General features: G+C 51.5%; 1 protein-coding gene across 5 annotated transcripts in view; it reads right to left on the minus strand.

Moving 5' to 3' along the window:
- Positions 1-21446, minus strand: part of EIF4B (eukaryotic translation initiation factor 4B) — a 968554-nt gene that overhangs the window by 461624 nt on the left and 485484 nt on the right. For all 5 annotated transcript variants that reach the window (XM_069653628.1, XM_069653629.1, XM_069653624.1 and 2 more), the window contains exon 7: positions 7246-7362. In XM_069653628.1, coding sequence (XP_069509729.1) covers positions 7246-7362 — 117 coding nt within the window. The remainder of the gene's footprint in view (positions 1-7245; positions 7363-21446) is intronic.

A 21446-nucleotide genomic window follows, 5' to 3' on the forward strand; every position in this document is an offset into this window, starting at 1 on the left:
CCGCACGTGGGGAACCAAGTATATACAGGACGCCATCATCCCTAGCAAACGCATGGCCTTGCGTACCATCACCTCCCGACTGGCTACATATTGAGGAATCTGAGAGAGCATGTTCTGAACCCTCTCGCTGGAGGGGAAGACAAGTCTGTCTTCCGTCCGAACTAGCGCTCCCAGAAATTGTTTTACTTGGCTGGGGACTAAGCTGGATTTCTTTTCCTCGATTGAAAAACCCAGGCTGAAGGAGATCTACTGTTTTTTGGGTGGTCGAGAAACAAGCTTCGAACGAGTCCCCCATAAGCAAGACGTCGAGGTAAGGGTAAACTGGGACTGATGGTCTGCGCAGGTGTGCTGCTGCCACTGCCAGGACTTTGGTAAACACCCTTGGCGCCGAGGCGATGCCGAAGGGGAGTATCTTGAATTGGTAGTGTTTGTCCTGGATCATGAACCTTCGATATTTTCTGTGCGCCGGCAACATTGAAATATGAAAGTATGCATCTTTCATGTCCAATGTTGCCATGAAGTCCCCAATGGGATCAATGGGATCACCTCCTGCAGTGTTACCATGCGAAACTTTTGGGGTTTTATAAACTTGTTGGCTCGGCGCAGATCGAGAACAGGACGCATGGTGAGATCTTTTGTGCACAAGGAAGTACACTGAATAAATACCCTTGTTTACCTGAAGAATAGGGGCGGCTTTTATGGCGTCCTTTCCCAGCAGTGCTTCCACCTCTTGAATCAGGATCTCCAGATGGTCCGGTGAAAGGCGCTGTGAGCGCGGCAGTCTGAAATGTGGAGGTCGGGCGAATTCCACACAATAACCATGGGCGACCGTCTTCAAGACCCACTGGTCAGAAGTTATCCCCTCCCATGCCTTGAGGAAAGATGTTAATCGCCCCCCGACCGGGGAGACATGGGAGGGGACCTGGACTTGGTGATGATTTCTGACCAGAGGCTGTGGCTCCTCTGGGATTGGGGCCTCTGCCTCTACCTTTGCCGCGTTTCTGACCCCTTGAGGGGTAGTAAGTAGGGCTTCCAGATGCTTGATTTGTGTTCAAGTTACCCGTGCAGTAGTTGCTCTGACCAGCACGGGCTTGTCTTCGAAAGGACCGCCGAGAATTACCACCCCTCTGGGAGGAGGGTTTCTGTGTAATCTGGTGCAAAGACCTTATAGTCTTGGCCGTCTCCAACACTTCATCCACTGCTTTCCCGAAGAGGTTAGTCTCCTCAATGGGTTTATTAATGAGGGAGGCCTGAGTCTCAGGTCTGAAACCCGATGTACGCAGCCATGCATGTCTTTTAAGAAGAGTACCTTGTGCAAGAGACCTGCCTGCTGTTTCTGCAGTGTCCAGGATGTTCACCACATTCTGGTTAACCAGTTTTTCCTCCGAAACAATGGCGAGAAGCTTTGTTCTGGCGGGTTAAGGAACCTCCTGGAGGCCTTCTTGAAGTAAGTTCCATTGGGCATCAGCATAGCTTGCTAATAACGTATTATTAGCAACCCGAATGGTGTATGCAGCTGCTGATGTGACGTTTGACCAGGGCATATAACCTTTTAGACTCCTTGTCCGGTGGCGATTCTCCCATGGCAAGGGGTACCCCTGCCCTCTTTCGGGTGGTAGTCACTACCAGTGAGTCTGGGATGGCGTGCCCTTTGATATACAGAGAGACGGAAGGAGAAGGGCGAAATAGTTTTTCGACTAAGGTTCACTGCCCGTGTCTGAGCAGGTGTGACCAATGAGGGAGCTACCCGTCTCTTAACAGAGTTGAGGGGGATGGATTGACTCGCTGGAGGTTTTTCCTTAATATCCTCCACAAAATCCTACTCCGGTACCGCTCTTGAGTGGCAATTTTAAAGTATTCTGCCGCTTTTTTCAACATGGAGTTGAAAGCCATTTGGTCATCCACAGGGGAGGCCTGGCGAGCAGGGGTGGACAGAAGAGTGTCTAGGCACAAAATATCAGTGTCCTGATCTTGCCGTGTCCAAGTGTCTTGGCCTTCCTACTGGGTTTCCTCCCAGTTGTCAGTCGGATCCTGTTGATCTTCCTCAGTTTGAGAAAAGAAGCTTCTTCATTATAGATGTCTCTATATGTGTCCATATGGATCACGTATTCTTGTTGGAAAACCTGAGACTGATTTACTTGAATTTGGGGGTTAGGGTCTATCCGAGCCCTTTTCGGGAGCGGATGATCAGAAGAACTGATGATCCGCTCCAGCCGATCAATACAACCCTCAAATATTTCTGTAGTCCATTTAGAGGACCCAAATAGGCCTGTGCGAGGAGAAGTGACGTGCTCCGCACTCTGGCATCGACGGGAACCTCTAAGGGTGTCGGAGAGAGGCTCTTGACTATCTACGTAAGCCTCATCGGAATCGGGAATGCAATCCGCTGAAATCTTTTCAGTGGATTGACCCATAACCTTAGGCGGAACCGGAATAAGGCCAACTGCCGCTGCGATTCTTCCGATGCTACTTTGGATAGTCGCCGAATCGTCGTGAGACAAAGGCTCCGATTTGTCGGCAGTAAAAATACCGTCCGTGCCACCAGGAGGCTTAGCGGTCGGGTTTACGGGAAGAGGCCTAGCTGTAGTTTTCGGGCCTACTGAGGCCCTGGAAATCGAAGCGTCAGGCTCCCGACTTTCGACGCGTGTAGATTTTGGAGACGCACCCTTGGTTTGTTTTGATTGCCCAGTCGCAATACGCTGCTGCGAATGTGGGGAAGGCTTTGGATCAGAGGGATCCGAGGGAACCGGCGAAGACTTCGGAGGCCCCGTAGGCGCTTTCGCCTGACGAAGGCGTCGAAATTGGCGTAGGGGTTGTGTGCTTAGTGCGATGCGCTTGTACGCCCCTGTCGCCGGGTGTGGTCCCTGTAGCAAGACCAGAGTCGAGCCTGGAAGGGTCGGGGACAAGGGTGGCAAATCTAGAAGTGTCCGCCTCAAGGTCTATAACACCCGCGTTGGACGTTTGGTCATCCGAAGTACCCCTGTCACTTTCGGCTGTTATGGCGTTGGGGGTGATGGGGGGCTCCACGCGTGACGTACCGTACGCAGCCCACCGCTTTACACAGCGTTCCTTAAGGGTCTTGGGCCGAAGGAGTTTGCACGCCGCACACCACTTCTCATCACATTACACGTCCTGTGTTCGTCCTTCCAAGGATATCTGACGCTACACTTAGGGCAGAATCTAAAAGGAGTCCTTTCCATAGCAAAAGAAGGATAACCAGACTGAAAGGGAAAAGAGAAGAAAGGAGGAAAGACATACTAAACAATATGGCCACCCCGACCCCACTCTACTACTGTATAGGTCGGCCAGAGGGCCCGACTACGTGGACAATCCGGCCGCCGGATCTTAAGCGCCGAAATCCACAGCTGTAGCGATTCCCCCGTAGTCTTCGTTGAAGAGGTTATTGGCGAAGTGACTTAATGGGGAATAAACCGACAATTCGGTAAAGATAAACAATGTCTCTAGTAAGAGCTCTGCTATAGGGCGACCAGTATCTGGGCAGGAAAAAACAATCTGAGGGACCTCAGCGCGTGAGGGATTTCGGGTACTACACATGTCACGATAGGGATAGTGTTAGACACGCCTAGGCAGACTTCCCCTTTCGGTCCCCAAAAGACAAGATCCAATACTCTGTGGTTACCACTGGATGTCGGACCATAGGCACAACATGCGAGTCCAAGCAGATTAACAAGCATCAGAAAAGCTTTTACTAGTCCTTTGAAATAATCAGCTGCCCTAGACCTCATCAGGTTCTCAAACGTATTAAACTGATCTTGTGATCAGAGGACGACACTCTGGGGGGGAGGGGAGGTCCATGTTGAAGTCACGATGGCAGGAGCTGCCATCTGGTTATGATGCGATGCTGGCACCCAGTTCAGCTGACAGGCCTGATCTTCCCATGAAGACAATAGAGCAGAGGAGATGGATGGATGTGTGTGTGTAAAACTCATTGCATGGGACCATGGAGGGCAAGGAGAAACACACCCGGAGGTAGATCTGGCGGCAGCTAGTCTGGTCTGAGGAAGATAAAGATAGTGACCATCCTTCCGTGTCATCTTTGACATTATCCAGTCCTAGTAGTGGTCAAGGACAACTCTTCGGCTGGGGACTCAACACGTTCCTTGGTCGTCTTTTTGGGGCCAGATATGGCCGTGAACTTGGGCCATTTTTTCCTCATGAAATGTGATGCAAAGGCTTTTTCCTGCCAGGGTGGAACCCAAGATCGGAGATCATGGAGAATCCTCATGTGGGGCCCCGAGTAAAAGGAGCTTGTGGGAGACGTGCAGTCATCGCAGGATGTGCTTGTGCAACCTCAGCGACTAAGCCACTGGTAGTTTGTGCCCCCTTAGGCTGCTGCCTGGAGGGCTCTTGGCCCATAGGTCGGTAAAAGCCTTGCTGGATTTGATGCCACCCCCAGTGGGTCTAGTTCAAGAAGGGAAGGGAGGGGGGTGGGGGGTGACCGATATCCAGGTGCCTCAGAATCCTACGACACAATGTTCTTAACAGCGCATAGATCATGTAGAGCCTATGGATGGTAAGTGCTCCACTATTTGCCCAAATTGTCATTCGGGTGAAGCTTCCTTTTACACTTCATATGGTCAGCCCTTAGGGTCACACATTTTTCTGAAGAAAGTCCTATAGAAAGCACCAAATTGAATTGGTGCACCCAAGAGAAATTTTGATTAGGTCTTATTTCAAAGGTGACCAGTGGTAATGCAGATTTGCTTAGTTGGGAGTTGTTTTGGCCAAGCACTTGCTAATAACTAAATGCTGGGTGTCTAATGCTCCACCTATATTATCAAATTGGTCATTGGAGATGCATAAGTGGGGAGTGACTTACCTGAATGTCGTGCATCACACAGAAGGAAGAGGGAGCGATTTTGCTGGTGACATGGAAAACATTGCTTGTGACGACAGCTACTCCAGACATTTTCAATTGAGTAGACAAATATGTTCCTTGCATGTGAGCTCTGCATAGCAGGGACTTGCAAATAAAAAGCACAGAATTGCGGCTCGTTTGGAGGTACTGCCTTGCATTCTCTGGTAAGCATGTTGTCCCGCGGTCTTTTTCAGTAGCATGTGATAGCTGCACGTGGAGTTGGGTGTTTGCCTGTTGCATAAAACACTTGTTTTTTCTTGTTTTGTATGTTCCCTCTACTCTGTAAAGATATCGTGAGGGAATTGGTGCCGCTCGATCTCGATGAGAAACGTGTGTTTTGAAACGTTACACACCCCTTCAATCAACTGCTGTTTTTGCGACGAACGTCGCCAGATAACTAGAAATTGAGAGCAGTGCAGATGCCAAGTGGGTAAGCACCGTGTCTGCAAGCGCACGCCCAGAGACTATGTAATCCCATTCAGCGTTCGGGTGTGAACCGTGTGAGCACCACAATAACAAAATTAAAACCATGACTGCCCGACTTTGGCATAGAGGAACAAGTTACTCTTATCTGGTAACGTTCTTTCGATGGAATGGTCCGACGACGTATTCCACATCTATGACATGTAAGCAGCACAGCTGTGGCGATTACATGTCATAGATATGGAATACGTCGGAGGACCCAATCCCCTCGAAACTGACTCATACCCATCCGTCTCGTTTTGTATAGGGAACCACGGATATGTATGCCTCACCTTTCCACATATATTAAGAAAGTGGGTGAAGATGTGCTACAATCTCGCTGCGCCCTAAATCCTGAAAGATGGATCTAACTTTGCTGGTATCCTGTTTACATCTTACATAAAGAAAGAGTAAGTGGATTTTCACCATCATTTCATGTCCTTAGTAAGGGGCCATGCGATGTGAGAAGGGTACAATAAGGCAACAGTTTATGTCCAATACCGCTAATAAGCGGGGGTGAAAAAACATGTCATTTTTCATCGTTATATTAATCCTATAAGACTGCTCCCCACAGCCACTCTATTTTTCAACATGTACGTCAGACTAAAAATAGGGTGTGCTTTGAAAGAGGGCCCCTTCTGTCTGTTTCCCGCTCTGTTCCTCCCCACCTGTTTGACCTTCCCTCCATCCCTTCCTTTTTATAAAAAAAGTTATAGGTCATTGAATTGCCTAATTTTGTTCATAAGTTAAAATGTGACATCTGTGTATTCAAGCAAGGGTTTCACATAAAATAGAACAGAGGTGTATTAGTGCATCCTTGACTGTTTTTTCATGACAAGTAATTTGCTTCGAGTTAGTACTACTACGGAGTTTTAGCTAAATTGTACGAGCTGAAGTTATGAACAGCGTAGCGCGCTTACTTTATTCTGATGTTCTAAAAAAATGTTTTCAAAGTGACCTCTGTACTTGTGTATGGTTTGACAATGTTTTTAGATTTGTAACAATTTGGATGTGTTTGTTGTAGAATAACCATGTATATACTTGTTTGAGAAAGACCACGAACCCATGAAATGTATTAGATCTGGTCTCAAATAGCATATGTTTTTTTGTATATTTTGTTGTAGGATTGGTCTCGGTGATCAACCCTTGGGGTATTAAGTCTGTTGACTTTCCATAAAGAGATATTGTCCTGAAGATGGCCCATTCAAAGAAAGAAGCTAAGACACTAGAGATAGTGTCTGAAATAAAAAACGGCCGAAACATGTCGACAGTCATCTGAAATACCCATTTACATTGACTGTGGGATTTCGTTTGCAAACAAAGTGTTTTCAAATAACATCTACATTTTGTGTTGCGTACACCCCCTGTCTTTTATATCAAAAAAAGCTTTAACCAATGGTGAATTGCTGAATTTCTGAAATGTGCAATATTATATATGTGGCAATGTGTGCCTTTTTACCTATATGCAATATTTGATAATTAAATTGATCTGTTTTTTTGTAACGATTTTGTATGTGTCGGGTTCATGGTGTTTAACAACAACATCAATATGGTATTTGTTTAATTGGGAATTGTTGGTCCCTCTGAAACATTTGAGTAAAGTAAAGAGGGCTAATTAGACTCACCTTATGTTTTCTCATCACCCAATAAAGACATCCCAAATAAAAAAAACAGTGTGCAAATAACCTCACAGCAGAGACCAAATGCCACAGTTAAAAGTCCAATGGATAAGCATAATCCCAAATAGTTCAACATTGCATCTTCTTGCTCTCAGATAACTGGAAGAAAACTACATCAGTTCTAAAGCTGGCTCATGTTAACCAGATAAAACAAATGTGTGGCATATCACCAGACCTGCCATTAATTTTACAAATCATGTCATGCATGTACAAATAATGTGTTACCTCTATCATAGTCCCTGCGATCTCTATCGTCGTAGCGATCCCGTGGTGCTCTATCAAACCCATCCCTCCGGGGACCATCTTTAAATCGATCAGATTCATACCTATCTCCTCGAAATTCTGGAGAAAAATAAAGGAGTAAAACAAAGGCAAGAGCATTAGCTGGAGTTGAATAATTTCAAAGGGAGAATTTTATGATGGATAGATTGCACACTTTAACAGGTTGTCTAAAAAAGGCAAACAGTAGCCAAATATATTATGTGGCATGCAAGCAGTGAGTCGGGGGAAGGAGGGTAACATACAAAGAGCATACTCCATCAACGTTAAGCAAACCTGTAGAGAGCACAGAGAAAGCATGAACCACAGAAAAGTAACTGGTTGAAGAGTGTCCGTAGGTGAGTTTTGGGAAAGGAATAAAAAATGTAATGCAGTCACTAAGAATTTCTGATTGGCGTGTTGTGCCCAATACACAGGTTTCCCTCTGCACGCCAACCCCCAAGTCAAACGCCACCCTCAAATTCAGACTTTTCACCAACCCAACACTCTAAAAACGTTTTTGTAGCACAGCATCTATATGCTGCAGGGTATTGTATGGCAATATTGAGGAGAATGGAGAACAAGGACTAAGAACCTGAATCACCATGATGTTCATTTTTTGATTGTCGTTCTGCTGCTCCTCCTCCTTTACAGTGGTTGGGACCAGGCTGATGTTCTCAAATTAAAGTGAAGAGGCAGTATAAACAGCAGGAAACTCGAGCAAAAAGGTTGCAAAGCACGTAACCGAAGAACGCTTCCCTTCTACTAGAGTGGTCGTCTACTACGCCGTCGACAGAGTTGCATCAGCAGTCGTCGATGTGGCTTTATGGCGCAGTTGAGGATGGTGTTATCTTGGCTGGTTGAGGCATAAATGGAGGCAGAAAAGGGCCCACCTTGGATTCCTCCTTCGTTGCCTTGTCCGCTGGCAAGCAGAGTTTCAAAGGGGTCAAGGACTTTCTCCGAGTGTGCGACCCTCGCCGGCAGGCTCACCGTGGATGCGGTCTGTGATGGCAACCTTGTCCTTCCCGAGCTGGGACACAGCAGCAGCGAACCCAGTGGGATCCGTGTAGTGCAGAATTGCCTTCTTTTGAACCCCCGAGGGTGGGGCTTCTTCAAAGGAACTCTACCTCTTAACTGAGGGTTTTAAGATAGTTAGACAGGCCGGTCCTGGGAGAAGCGTGCTCATGCCCAGAGGCTGAGTCAGAGAACTTACCCGATTTTAAACACACCGCCTGCCTGCTGAAGTGGTTCTTCTTGCTCTTCGAAAAACCCCGGCAGACTATGCATCCCTCCTCATTATGGTCCGAATGCAGGCAGTAAAGACATTTGTGGTGTCGATCCTCCACAAGAACGTCTTTAGTCCACATTTCATGCAAAGTTTGAAGAGGCATATCCTCTCTTCGGTTATGGCAAAAAAGTGCAAATTAGGCCACAGCCTTGGCCTTATCTGAACCGATGAAAGATCATGAAGTATGATCTTCACTGACAGCGGATCCCCACTGCCTGTAGACTAGCTCAAAATAGGCCAAGAAACAAATTTTATCAAAAACTGAAAATATTAGGGGAAAAAAGTTTGGAGAGCACTAAGAGGACTCCCAACACTGAAGCGTGCAGTAAAAATCTGAAGATGGCCACCAGGGGTTCAGTTTAGGGAGAGGGCCGTAATTGGATGGGACAGTAATTATAAGTTACTCACCATAGTGACTAATTTACTGAGTCCCCTTTCCTCCATACTGCATGGGGCGTCCCTTCCAAGGGACAGGAGACGGAAGCTTTTTCACCGGAAAAAACCTTCCTTTTAAATTTGGAGGCACGCGTGGGGGTGCGGCCCAGACAGCATGCGCTGCCCTGACTCTGCCACCACACCTCAGTCCCCATAGACACGTCGACCATATATTAACACTGCCTAATGACACCAGTTTTAATAGGGAGGAAGCTGGCTGGACGAATGGAGGAAAGGGGACTCGTTAGTCACTACAGTGATCAACTTATAATTACTCTTACGTCCCGTCCCCTTTCCTCCATACTGCATGTGCGATTACAACTTTGTGTAGACCCCGGGTGGAGAGGAGACCCTCCTTAAGCAAACAGGCTCCGGAGAACCGCCTGTCCGAAAGCCGCATCTGACGTGGAGCCGGCATCCAAACAGTAATGCTTGCAGAAAGCTGAGGGAGTGGCCCATGTGGCTGTCATGCTTATGACCTGCCAAGGGACATGGCGGTGAAAAGCGATGGCCGTTGCCTTGGTCCTGACCGCGTGGGCATGCATGGTCACCGGAAGGGGTCTATGGTGGCCCTCGTAAGCTTCCCTGATGGCAGAGACCATCCAGCGGGAAATGGAGGCTTTTGAGGCCTAATAGCCTGACCTGGCGCCTCCCCAAGTGATGAAGAGGGCATCAGACTTGCGGAAGCCCATGGTCCTGTCCAGGTAGAATTTCAGGGCACGTCTGACTTCTAGGCAGTGCAGCACTCTGAGGCTCGTCCTTAGGGTCCGCAAATAATGTGGGAAGGACAATCTCCTCGTTCAGGTGGAAGGCTAATGGCACTTTAGGTAGAAATGCTGGATGGGCCCTCAGGGCCACCTTATCCTTGTGAAAAGGTAGTGTACGGCTCTGAGGCGACTAAGGCCTGGATCTCGCTGACCCTGCGCGCCGAAGTAAGGCTGACTAGTAGGGTCCGGCCAGATGTCTCCTGACAATAGGGTTGGAGGAGGAGAAGACCACTTCATCCGAATTCCTGTAGGCGCCGAAAATGGCAGTACGTCGTCCAGTGAACAAGACAGCGGGTCGATATCCTTGAAGGGGGCCCAGTGGCAGAACCTGGCCCATTTACTTTTATACTGGCCTTTGGTAGCCTTGCTGCTAGCACCCTGAATGATTTACAGATTGGCCTGGGATAGGTTGAGGTGGCTGAGCGTCTCGTGCTCAGGAACCACACTGTGAGGGCCAGCTTCAGAGGGGCGGGGTGGAGTAACCTGCCCACCTGCTGTGTCCGAAGATGTGCTGGTCCCGTCGAGAGGTGGATTGGAGGGACCTCCGAGGCTGAGCAGCTCCGAGAACCATGGCCTGGCTGGCCACCACAGAGCTATCAGGTTGACGCTGAGCTGGTGAGACTCCTTGAACTTGCAAAGCACTCTGTGAATCAGTGGAGTGGGCGGGAAGGCGTAGGCGGACATGCCGTTCCACTTTTTCCATAAGGCATTGCGCTCAGGGAGCCTAGGCCCTGCCCCTGCCAGGAGGCGAACTGCGGCACTTCTTGTTGAGCCTGGTGGCAAAGAGATCCACCTGGGGGAGGCCCCATCTGTGGAAGATCTCCTGTGCAACAAGGTCGTTCAGCTGCCATTCGTAGTTGTCCGCTCCCAACTTGCTGAGCCTATCCGCTTCCAAGTTGGATTCCCCGGGAGGTAGACTGCCGTGAGGAAAAGCTCATTCGACAAAGCCCATTCCCACATGTTGATCGCCAGTCTGCACAGGGTAGGGGACCTAGTCCCCCCCCTGCTTGTGGATGTAGTACATACTGGTTGAGTTGTCTGTCTGAATGAGGACACTCGTTCCCTTGAGACGTGGGAGGAAGGCCCTGAGCGCTAACCAGATGGCGTTCAGTTCCAGCCAATTGATGTGGTATTCCTGTTCTTGACTGGTCCATGTGCTGTGGACCGAGTGATCCTCCAGGGTGGCTCCCCAGCCATCGAGGCAGGAGTCTGTGGTAATTGTCACCTGTGGGACGGGGGGGCCTGAAGAGCTTGCCCATCTACAGGTTGCAGTCCCTGGACCACCATTTGAGGTCCGGGTGGAGAGATGGGGAACTTGATGATTGCGGCCTGTGAACCCCTCTCTTGGTTCCATGACGCTGCAAAGTGGAGTTGAATCCTCCTCATCCTGAGTCTTGTGTGGGGGACGGCCAACAGTACCACTGCAAAAAGACCCAGAAGATGTTGGTACCATCAAGCCAAAGTAGCGCTTCGGCTGAGAAAGTGGGATGTGGCCCTCCTGATGGCCGAGATCTTGTCCTCCGAGGGGAAGACCTGCTCGGAGTGCATGTCCCAGATGAGGCCCAGGAAGGTCAAAGACTGCGTGGGTTGCAGCTGTGACTTGAGATTGAGCGAAAAGCCCAGGTCGTGTAGCGTTTTCATCAGTGCATGGGAGGCGTGGTGAACTGTTTCTTGAGATGTAGCCCTGACGAACCAGTCATCTAGGTAGGGGTAAATATGGAGGCCATGAGCCCGCAGGAGGGCTCCACGGCATTCATGAGTCTGGTAAAGACCCTGGGGGCAGAGTTGAGGCCAAAGGGGAGGACTTTGTACTGGAAATGGTAGCCCATGATCATGAACCGGAGGAATGAACGATGGGGTTGCCAGATTGGACGTGCAGATAAACGTCCTTCAGATCCAGGGAGCACATCCAGTCTCCCCTGCACATTGTTTCCGCAATAACGGCTGGCGTAACCATCTTGAATATCTGAAGAGGTAGGGAGAGGTTGAGGGTGGAAAGGTCCAGTACAGCTCTCAGGCCAGCCTGGTAGTTCTTCTGATTGCCGAAGATACTGGAGTAAAAGCCCGAGCCTCGCTGGGGGGGCTGGGACTTCCTCCACGGCTTGGCTCAGGACAAGCAACCGAATCGCCACCAAAAGAGTTGCTGTCCCAACTTGAGGGAGAGGAGGAGGGAGGACAGGCAGGAATAGGTAGACGGTACCCCAAGGAGACCACCGACAAGATCCAGGGGTCAGCAAATTTCTGTCACCAAAAGTGTGCGTGAGGAGTAAGCCTGCCCCCCACTGGCGACAAGTGGACCCGGAGGGGTGTGTCAGGACTTCTTACCCTTGGAGACAGAGGCGGGGGACTGGAAAAAGCCCTTGCCGCCCCCCCTTTTGATGCTTTCAGCAAGCGTTCCGGCTGCCTGGACCTTCGTTCCTGGAAGCCGCGGAAGCCTCCAGATGAGCGACCCTTATCGGAGCGTTGCTGAGACTGGGCGTACACTTTGGGCATGGTCTTTGTCAGTATGGATAAAGACAGCCGTCAGAGCGTTTTTTCTTTTTGTACAGCTCTTCAATCAGTGCTAGAATGAAAGGGGTCACTGCCCCCGAAGGGCAGATCTAGAATTCATTCCTGGACATCAGGGTTGAACTTAGTTGCCCTGAGCCAGGCCATTCTTCTCATGCCCGTGGCAATACAGATGGCACGGCCAGAGGTATCAATGTGTGCCAGGGTGGACTCCATGATATCCTGCGCCACCATCTTGGCCTCTGCCAATACCAGCTTGAATCGCGATTGGCTCTGTGCTGGAAGCCCTGGGAAGAAATCTGCAATTTCCCGCCATAGCCTCTGGTTAACTGCTGCCAGCATGGCATCCGCGTTGGCTTGATGAAGGTGCAAGGATGCATTGGAATACAGCTTCTTCCCGTACGCCTGCAGGATCTTATCCTTGCCTAGCAGCGCCGCGGAGGAAGAGGCAGAGGAAGACTGAGGCTTGGAGTATAGTGATGCCGCAGCAATCACTGATGAGTGCAGCTGAGAGTGGGCCGATACCAAGAGTGTATCTCCCCTCACCCCCCATTTGCTTGTACTTGGCGTCCAGGCGTCTTGACCGGATGGACAGAGTGGGACTTGAGCCAGCCCTTTTTTGCCAAGGTAAAACTACATCCATCTGTATTGGGATCCCCGTTCGCGCCGAGGGACGTATCATGAGGACTTCCGTGAGGACCCCCTCTGATGGTTACTAGACCTTGGGTTGAGGAAGGCCAAAGTACTCTGCCAGCCCCGCAAGACATTCATGGTAGGCCTTGGTTGATGACTGTCAGGGTCCTCCTCCTCGCCTGTGTCCACCTTAAGGTCCGGTACCGGTGGAGGGGTGCTGGGCACCAAAGGCTGGGGTGCAGAGACCAGAGGCTGGTACGGAACCGCCAGCCCTATCGGTTGGGGGGCCGGCGGAGGCTGAACAGGGGCCAGGGCAGCCTGTACTGGGGCCTGCAGCGCCGGAGCCATTGGCAGGAGCACATCCCTGATGGCGTCCTTGAGGAGGAACCCCATCGAGGAGATTTCATGAGCCTGAGGAACCGTTCAAAGAACCTGTCCTCGCAGGCCGGTGTGGTGGTAGGCGATGTGGACGGGGTAGCGAGCGGCTACTGGAGCCTTTGAGTCCCCTGCCCATATGGGCGTAGCGGGAACCTGCCTTGCACGAAGAAAGGGTAAGTTGCAGGCCACATACCTGTTTGACACTGGACCCACCTTGACACACGTTCCTCCACCTGCTGCCTTCCTTGGAGCGGCGTCGGCCCTATGTCTGGACATTCTGGCAAGGTGGCCATTTTGTCAAGCTGCCTTCCACGTGCCTGTGTCGTGTTGCTCGGATCACTGGGCCCAGCCCTGTCCAGGACTCAAGTGTGGATCATGGGGCTTACCCTGTTACTGAGGCCGAGACCTGGAAGGCGTTTTACCCTCGGTAGATTTGCCGGTAGATATGCGTATAGGTGCCCCCTCGGACATGTTGACGGTACTAGGGCGTAGCTCCTCGGGTGAAGACCCGGTAAAAGAAACTTCCGGTCCCTCAGCACTGTCACCGGGAGGATCCACTGAACCCTCGGCCTGTAGTCGATTGTCTCAGAACTTGTGCCGGTACAAGGACCTGGGCAGTCCTGCCCGTGTGGGAGAGTCCTTGGGAAGGAGTCTCCCTTGCTGGGTGCAATGGAAAAAAGCGGCCCTACCTTGGGCCTGGATCGATTGTAGACAAAGTCCTTTAGGCGCCTTTGGAGGCGAGCTGTATATGGGACAAGGCACCGTAGGCAGAGGGCATGGGGGTCTTTAGTCAGGAAGAGCCAGTCGCAGGATGGACACCTGCTGAAACCTGTAGAAGTAAACATGCTCCGGGGAGGAGCATGCCGCCTGAGGACCAAGTACCTGAATGATAAAAAGACAGAAGAATCTGCATGTGGAATTACATGGCCGAAGCCAAACCCAGGAGCGCTAGCGATTTCGCCCAGTTCCCGTCGACGTGGAAAAGGTGACCGAGGTGTGGCGCCGGAGGCCGAAGCCTGGGCCGCACACCAGCGCGCCTCTAAGGTTTTTTTCTGGTGAAAAAGGTTCCGTCTCCCGTCCCTTGGAAGGGACGCCCCATGCAGTATGGAGGAAAGGGGACGGGACATAAGAGTATAACCCAGAGGGCAGTGATTGGTTTAGAGAAGGAATACAGTATTCAAGTGAAAGTGAACCTGTTTATTTTTACAGAGGATTCCCAGCCTGACCGGGAATAATAATGAGCATGTCAATCCATGCCAGACACCATGCTGGTGAAGAAGCAGCTCCAGACCGTGTTGGCCCGTGTAAGCCTGTGTGGCCTACAGCCGTCAACCAGCAGCCACTGACAAAGCAAGTGCGGTTCAGGCAGAGGGTGCAGCCATTACTGCTCCTCTCTAAACTGCCCAACTCAATCTTATTTCTTGTCTCCGATTGCATTTTGCCTGATTATGTACGTTTGCCATATCGCGCATTTAGCCTGATTGTGTCAGATAGACATGCAGGTATCCCAGATCTGAGTGTTGCTGCATTCATTGGTGTGCCCCCCATTTCAAGCCCAGGTATCCCAAATCTAGAGGTTGCTGGTTTTGCTTTTGTGCACCCATCTTAAGCCCTTCTCCCTCAGTCAAGGTGCCTCAGATCTAATCCTTACTGCCATCACTGCTGTGCCCCTATTGTATAGCCATCCCAAGCCCATGGGTTACTGGTTTTACTGTGGACCACGCACCTTAGGCCTTTCTCCTCTACCCAGGTGTTGCATTGCTGCGTTTGTTGTGCACCTACCGCCAAATCCAGAAGTTACCGGTTTTATTGTTGTGCACCCATCTTCGGCCTTATTCCCTCTAGCCAGGTACCCAAATCTATGTGGTACTGCATTATCTGGTTGTACCCCCATTTTTAAATCCTTCTCCCCAAACCATACGCACTAGCCACTGGTGCCTCTACTCCGGACGCCTCTCGTACCGATCCCACTCTCAATCTAGCCCTCACATCTACAGTAGTACCTCAATCTCAGTCACTCCCCCTAGCAATACTCCTCCAGAGCACCTCCAACCCGCCTACCTCCAGCCACACCCTTAAACATCCATGTACTTCACATACTTTCAAGTCAGTCACTCACTACCTAGAATCCCACCCCCTCACCTTCCTGTACATCACTACCGCACTCACTACTGCTGCTCCCATATACAAGCGCAGGTCTCAGGCATTCCAGAAAACACCTCATCCACCCTACACCACCCACTCTTCCTTCCTCATTCTCGAACGCACTACCAATCTCCCAGAACCACCCTCCCAGATCATACCTCGCCCGCCCTACAGCACCTATCCTCGCACCCTCCTTTTCGAACACTTTACAATAATCATCCAGAATCATGGACACCCCGCTGCCCACCACACCCTTGCATAGTCAGTCACACATGGAGTTCTCAGAGGCGCCTAGAACAGATCCCCCACCTGTACTTAATCACCCATGCACCTTTTCCCCCAAACCCTGTACCACATGTACAAAGAATCCCGCACATGCACCCCCCCTCAGAACACCCTATCCCCCTTCTCATGCCATCCCACCCGACCTTCATCCTCCATCCTCAGTCCTGCAGCCACTTCACACCTCACAAATCACCACCACCTCCAAGCCTCCCACTCATATCTCACACTCCATCCGCCACATCGCAACCACTGCCTACACCCCTCCTCTCTGACGCGAGGATCTCCCCGGCCAACCTTCAATCGCCTACTGAATACCGCCTTACCTATCTCCGGTGTTGGTTCCCTTCCGACCCCGCTTTACCACCCACCCTCACTGAGATCCCACAGCCTCCTACTTCTTCCCAGCGGCGACCCTCCAATTCTCAGGCAAAAGGGGCACTCTGGCACCTCCAAAATCAGACCCCTTGCACTGCTCGCTTCATCCCATGCCCATTCCCTCCCTGTCCCTCTCCTCAGCACCTCCACGAGGCATGAGGGTCCCCCGCCCCACAAAGCCTCCCACTGCCCTGCAGCCAACTCCCAGTTCAGAGGAGCCCTCTGGGGTGCCCAAAATCACAGCTCCTCTGCTAGCTGAACCGTTGCTCCTTTTTTCGGAAACACACCCTGCTATCTCCCCGGCAACCTCAGCTCAAACGCAGAGTCCATAAGACTTCTCCCCTAGCTCATCTCTCAAAGAAGGGGAGGCTCCCCTCAACCCAACCGCCACCCCTCTCCCCTGCACCCTCAAAACAGACACCCTCTAAGTGACCCACACTGGCGCCACTACCAAACCAGTGGAATCACAGCGGTGCTGTCAGCTTACGGCTATCCCCACACCTTCCTGGTGCTTCTTCCTCCCTCTCCCCGACCACCCCCACCTCAGCAATCATTGCCAACCCACCTACCACCTTACTGATCATCCCCAAATGGCCGCACCCAGCAAGCCCCTTCACTGAGCATGGCACGCCTTGCCCTTTCCCGAACCATCGCCTCTACCCCCTTTCCGGCCAACTCCCCCACCACTCTCGCACACTCCCTCAGCACCCAAACTAGCAAAACTCAGGAGGTAGACGATGACAGTCGCCCTCTACTCTCCATGTCTCACATGCCCTAGAGCTCTCGTTCCACTGTCCCTCCCCTACACCCCACTACCACACCACCCTTGCACCCCTCCCCCTTCATTGTAGACAGTCCCCCTCAATTCTTCCCTCCCCTATCCATGTACACCATCCCCTATCAACACCTAGCCAGACAACTCTGTACTACCCACCACCCCTCATCCCTCCGAGCCATTCGCCACCACCCAAACCCCCTTTCCCACTCCACTACTAAATCGAAGATCTATGACCACCCCTGCCATCTCTTCCCAGTCCGTAGCCACTCTATGCGCGCTCCACACCAATTACAGTATCCCCCTCCTCCACCCCTTCCCCGGCCTGACCACCTGCATCAGTCCTATTACACTGCCCTTCCCAATCAACCCTATCCCCACCACGAAAACCCTCCCTCAGACAACCCTGGCTATCCCAGCCCGGCCAATCCCGGATACCGGGATAAACACTGCGGTCTCTACCTCTGACAAAGTCACCTGCCTTCTCTTCAATGCCCGCTCTGTAGTCAAGCACAAAGAGCATCTTCGATCTAGCCACCAAGAACCCAGACCTTATTCCTCATGAATCTGGTTATCGGGCGGCCGCACGCCTATCGCCCACAAAGCTTTCCCACCCGACTACTCACTCATCACCCACAAAAGACCTTCGAGAGGCGGTGTATGAGCCATTCTGCACAAACGTCATAGCTCCATCACCTCCACTGAAACAACCCAGCACAACTCACTGCGAATCCCTCCTAGTCAAACTTGCCTACTCTCGCAAAGCTTTTTACTCATCTACAGGCCCCCAGGGCACGACAGATACTTTGCCAACAGTTTATGCGCCTCACTAGCAGCCATTCTAGTTATCCGCTCGGCACTCACCCATCTGGGAGACTAACTTCTGGTTTGAAGGCCCAAACAACTCCATGACTACCACTGGTTGACAGCCTTGAGGCACTCAACCTCACCCAGCATATCAGAGGATCAACGCATACTGCAGGCCACACCCTCTATGCCAATTTCAGCTCTTCCGACCTCATCACCACATCCACCCCTCAAAACCCTCGTCTAGACAGACCACTCTGACATACCTTTCTCCATCCTCACACCTCCGCCACCCCCATAAGCCATCCTCTATCCCTACATGCCAGTTCAAGTGCTGGAACAAGGTCAAGATACTACCAGATGGGGATTCCAAGATGGCCGCCGGGGTGTTGAGTCGCGTCTAAACTGCACTCTCCCCGGGCCGCCGAAATAAGCACAATATCGCAGCATAACAGGCGCGATAAGAGAGCGGATCGCCCCCTCTAAGTCTCCCGAGATCTCCGGCCCGGCAGATTGACCTTCGGGGGGCTGGGAGCGCCGAGGAAGCGAGAGCAGCAGTGACCGCCCCTCCCCCATTGGGAGGTCATCACCACCCAGCCGGCAACAGCTCCAGAGCGGATCAAGGCGGGAACGCCGCGCACAAAAGGGGGTAAAAAAAAGAAAGAAGGATTAGAGTCGGAGGGGCAGGGGCGAATATCCTTCCCCCCCCCCCGTGCCCCACCAAGGCATAACATCCTAAAGGAATCTGACCAGGAACGACGGCGGCCAGAAGGCGGTGGAGCCGGCGTACCGGCCCCTCCCCCCATCGAGGACGCCTGGAGCTGGGGCATTCGGGGGGCGGCGGTGGCAGGGCCCCCAGCACCGTGCAAGGTGGTGCAACCAATAAGAAGCACAAGGAACGAGGGGCCAGGGACTACTATGCTCACCGAGGGAAGTGTGCAGTCGGCGCCGAAGGCTGGCGAGTGGATCCCGCACTGCGCGGGCCCCACGGATTGCAGCGGGGAGACAGACGGACACCTGGATAGAAATCCCCCCCAGAGGTGAGCGGAGCAGAGAGGGGAAACCGGGTCCGAGAGCAAAGTGAATACCCCCGACACCCCCACATTGCACCACGGGGGCAATTTACATACCAAAGGGAAGAGACACAGAAGGCAGTCTGTAGAGGGGCACAGAGGAAGGAGTCCCCCGGCTACAGCACAGGCGCCCAAGGGGATACACCTAGCGGGCAAAGTGGACACCGCAATAGGGTGAAGGGAGAACCCACCGGAACGACGAGACCCTTGTGGGGTGGCCCCGCTGCCGAGATAAGAAACCCTGACCAGGAAGGGAAACTCACTTAAACAAGAAGGGGGCCACTCAAGAAGGTTCTAACAGTCACAGGCTCAGCGTACGGGTGCGACATTTGGAGATGCCGTCGTGGATCGCCCAGAGTACCCCAGGGGGCACACCACTCAGCTCACAGGGGTACACGGAAGCCCACGCGCCTCCCAGGAAATTAAACAGAACATGTCAAGGGCAAAAAGCAAAAATAACGCTACCCAACAGAAGCCGCAGACCTCAAGGCACGACGCAAACATCCTACAATTGTGGTCAACGGACACCACGTCGCAAGCTAAAGGGAAGCCCCAGGACAACCAACAAGGCGAAGGCATGACTCAAACAAACCCCCATCACCCACCATCTAGGGATGACATGCAATCTTGGTTCCATGATCTGCAGGAAAAGTTCATGTCTTCAGTACAGGAGCAGTTCATGACGATGAAAAACATCCCTAAACAGGCGGTACAGGACCTCAGGGTCGACGTGGCCAAACTGAAGGAGAGAACAGACATATTGGAAAGAATGGTCCAGGGGGTCGAGGAGGAAACGCAACAGGCTAGCGAAACACAGGAACACTTGGTGAGACTCACCCATAACCGGGAAATACAATGTGAGGATTTGGAGAACCATTCCAGACGATCTAACATACGCAACAAGAACATGGCGGAAACGGTACTGGACAAAGACCTTAAGACGGCAGTGAAGGAGGTGTTCAGAGATATTCTAGATGCATCAGAGACAGATGCAATCAGAGTGGACAGGGTCCACCGGGTTGGACCAAAAAGATCTGCAGCACCAGGGGAAAGACCACAGGACGTTCTGGTGGCGCTCTCCTCATACCCACAAAAAGAGCAGATCCTGCGGAAAGCCAGAGAAATGGATCACATCAGAATGAACGGACAGGAAATTCAACTCTACCAAGAATTGGCCCTGGTCACATTGCAAAAAAGAGCGATGACCCCACCAGTCAAGGCTCTGGTGGCAAAAGAAATCCGATACAAGTGGACCTTCCCATTTGGGCTGACAGTCACATGGGAGGGGAAACCGAGAAGAGCGACCACATGGGAAGAGGGCTTCAATATAATGGGGCTCCAGGACGACGGGGAGTAAGCGGATCACGCAACATCAAGAGGGGAGCAAAGGAGAACACCAAAAGGCTGGGAAACGATCAGACAAAAAAGGCCAAACACGGGAAGAGAAAGCCGTAGGAAGCTGCCATGAACTGATAAAGAGGAAAGTAACGCCGTGGGCATCCTCGGCGGCAGCCACACAAGGAACCGATGAGGGGGGACGGAGAAAAAAAATGAACCGCTGCAAGAAAGGCAGAGTCGGCGGTCCGGGAGGGACCCATCGGCTTGGAATCCTGAATATGGCATGGAACCCACAACTGGACAGAATCACAGGGAGTGTACATGGTGAAGGGGCACCGTCAAAACGCCTCAAACAGCAGATGGACCAACTAGCCCTAAACGATGTGTGGAGGGAACTGAAAGGGGAGCAAACTCCATGTCAAGAATTGACTACTTCTGGGCAACAGTGGGGCTCATGGACAAGATCCAGGGGCTGGAACTGGGGGCAATAGCGCTATCCGACCATGCACCCCTGTGGCTTGATTTGAAATTCCTGGGAAAAACGAATGGTCTCTGGAGGTGGAGGTTACCAGGGGACATAATCCAAGACCCGGTTACGGGGGAATCCATAAGGGAAATGATAGAAGAATACTTCGCGCAAAATGACACTGGGGAAGTATCTATGAGCACAGTCTGGGAGGCGTTTAAAGCGGTTATCCGCGGAAAGATAGTGGCTCTGAAAATCACGAAGGAGAAACAGAGGTATATGTGGGAAAAGGAACTGGAAAGGTCAATAACTGAACTGCAAGGGAAAATCGTGACAACCCACTAGAGCTCTAAAGAAGACACTTAGACATACACAGGGCCAACTAGAGATGCTACGCACAAAAGGAGCGGAGCTTGCTGTAGCTAAAACAAAGATACTACATTAAAGCAAACCAAGCGGATAGACTGCTAGCAAGACAACTCCACGCGAAACAGAAAGACACCACGATAAAAAGCATCATAGACACGAAAGGGGAACACCTCACGCACACACAAGACATAGGGGAAGCGTTTAGCGAATACTACCAGAAACTTTACTCTTCCACTGACCAACCAGAGGAAGACGCACAGGACACATCTGAAAACCCTCAACCTCCTGCAAATCTCAGAAGTAGACAGGCAGGCCCTAGAGAATCCTATTAAGGAAGAAGAAGTTAAAAAAGCAATAAATGATCTCCCGATAAATAAAGCACCAGGCCCGGATGGCTACACTGCCCCATTTTATAAAAAATATGCGGATCTGCTAATCCCGGTCCTGACCAGGCTCCTAAACTCATTTAAAGATTGTGGCAACGTAACCCCCACAATGAACGAAGCGAAGGTCCTAGTATTTCACA

Source organism: Ambystoma mexicanum, chromosome 3q (assembly GCF_040938575.1).
Source record: "Ambystoma mexicanum isolate Mex_15411 chromosome 3q, UKY_AmexF1_1, whole genome shotgun sequence".
Classification (NCBI taxonomy): Eukaryota; Metazoa; Chordata; class Amphibia; order Caudata; family Ambystomatidae; genus Ambystoma; species Ambystoma mexicanum.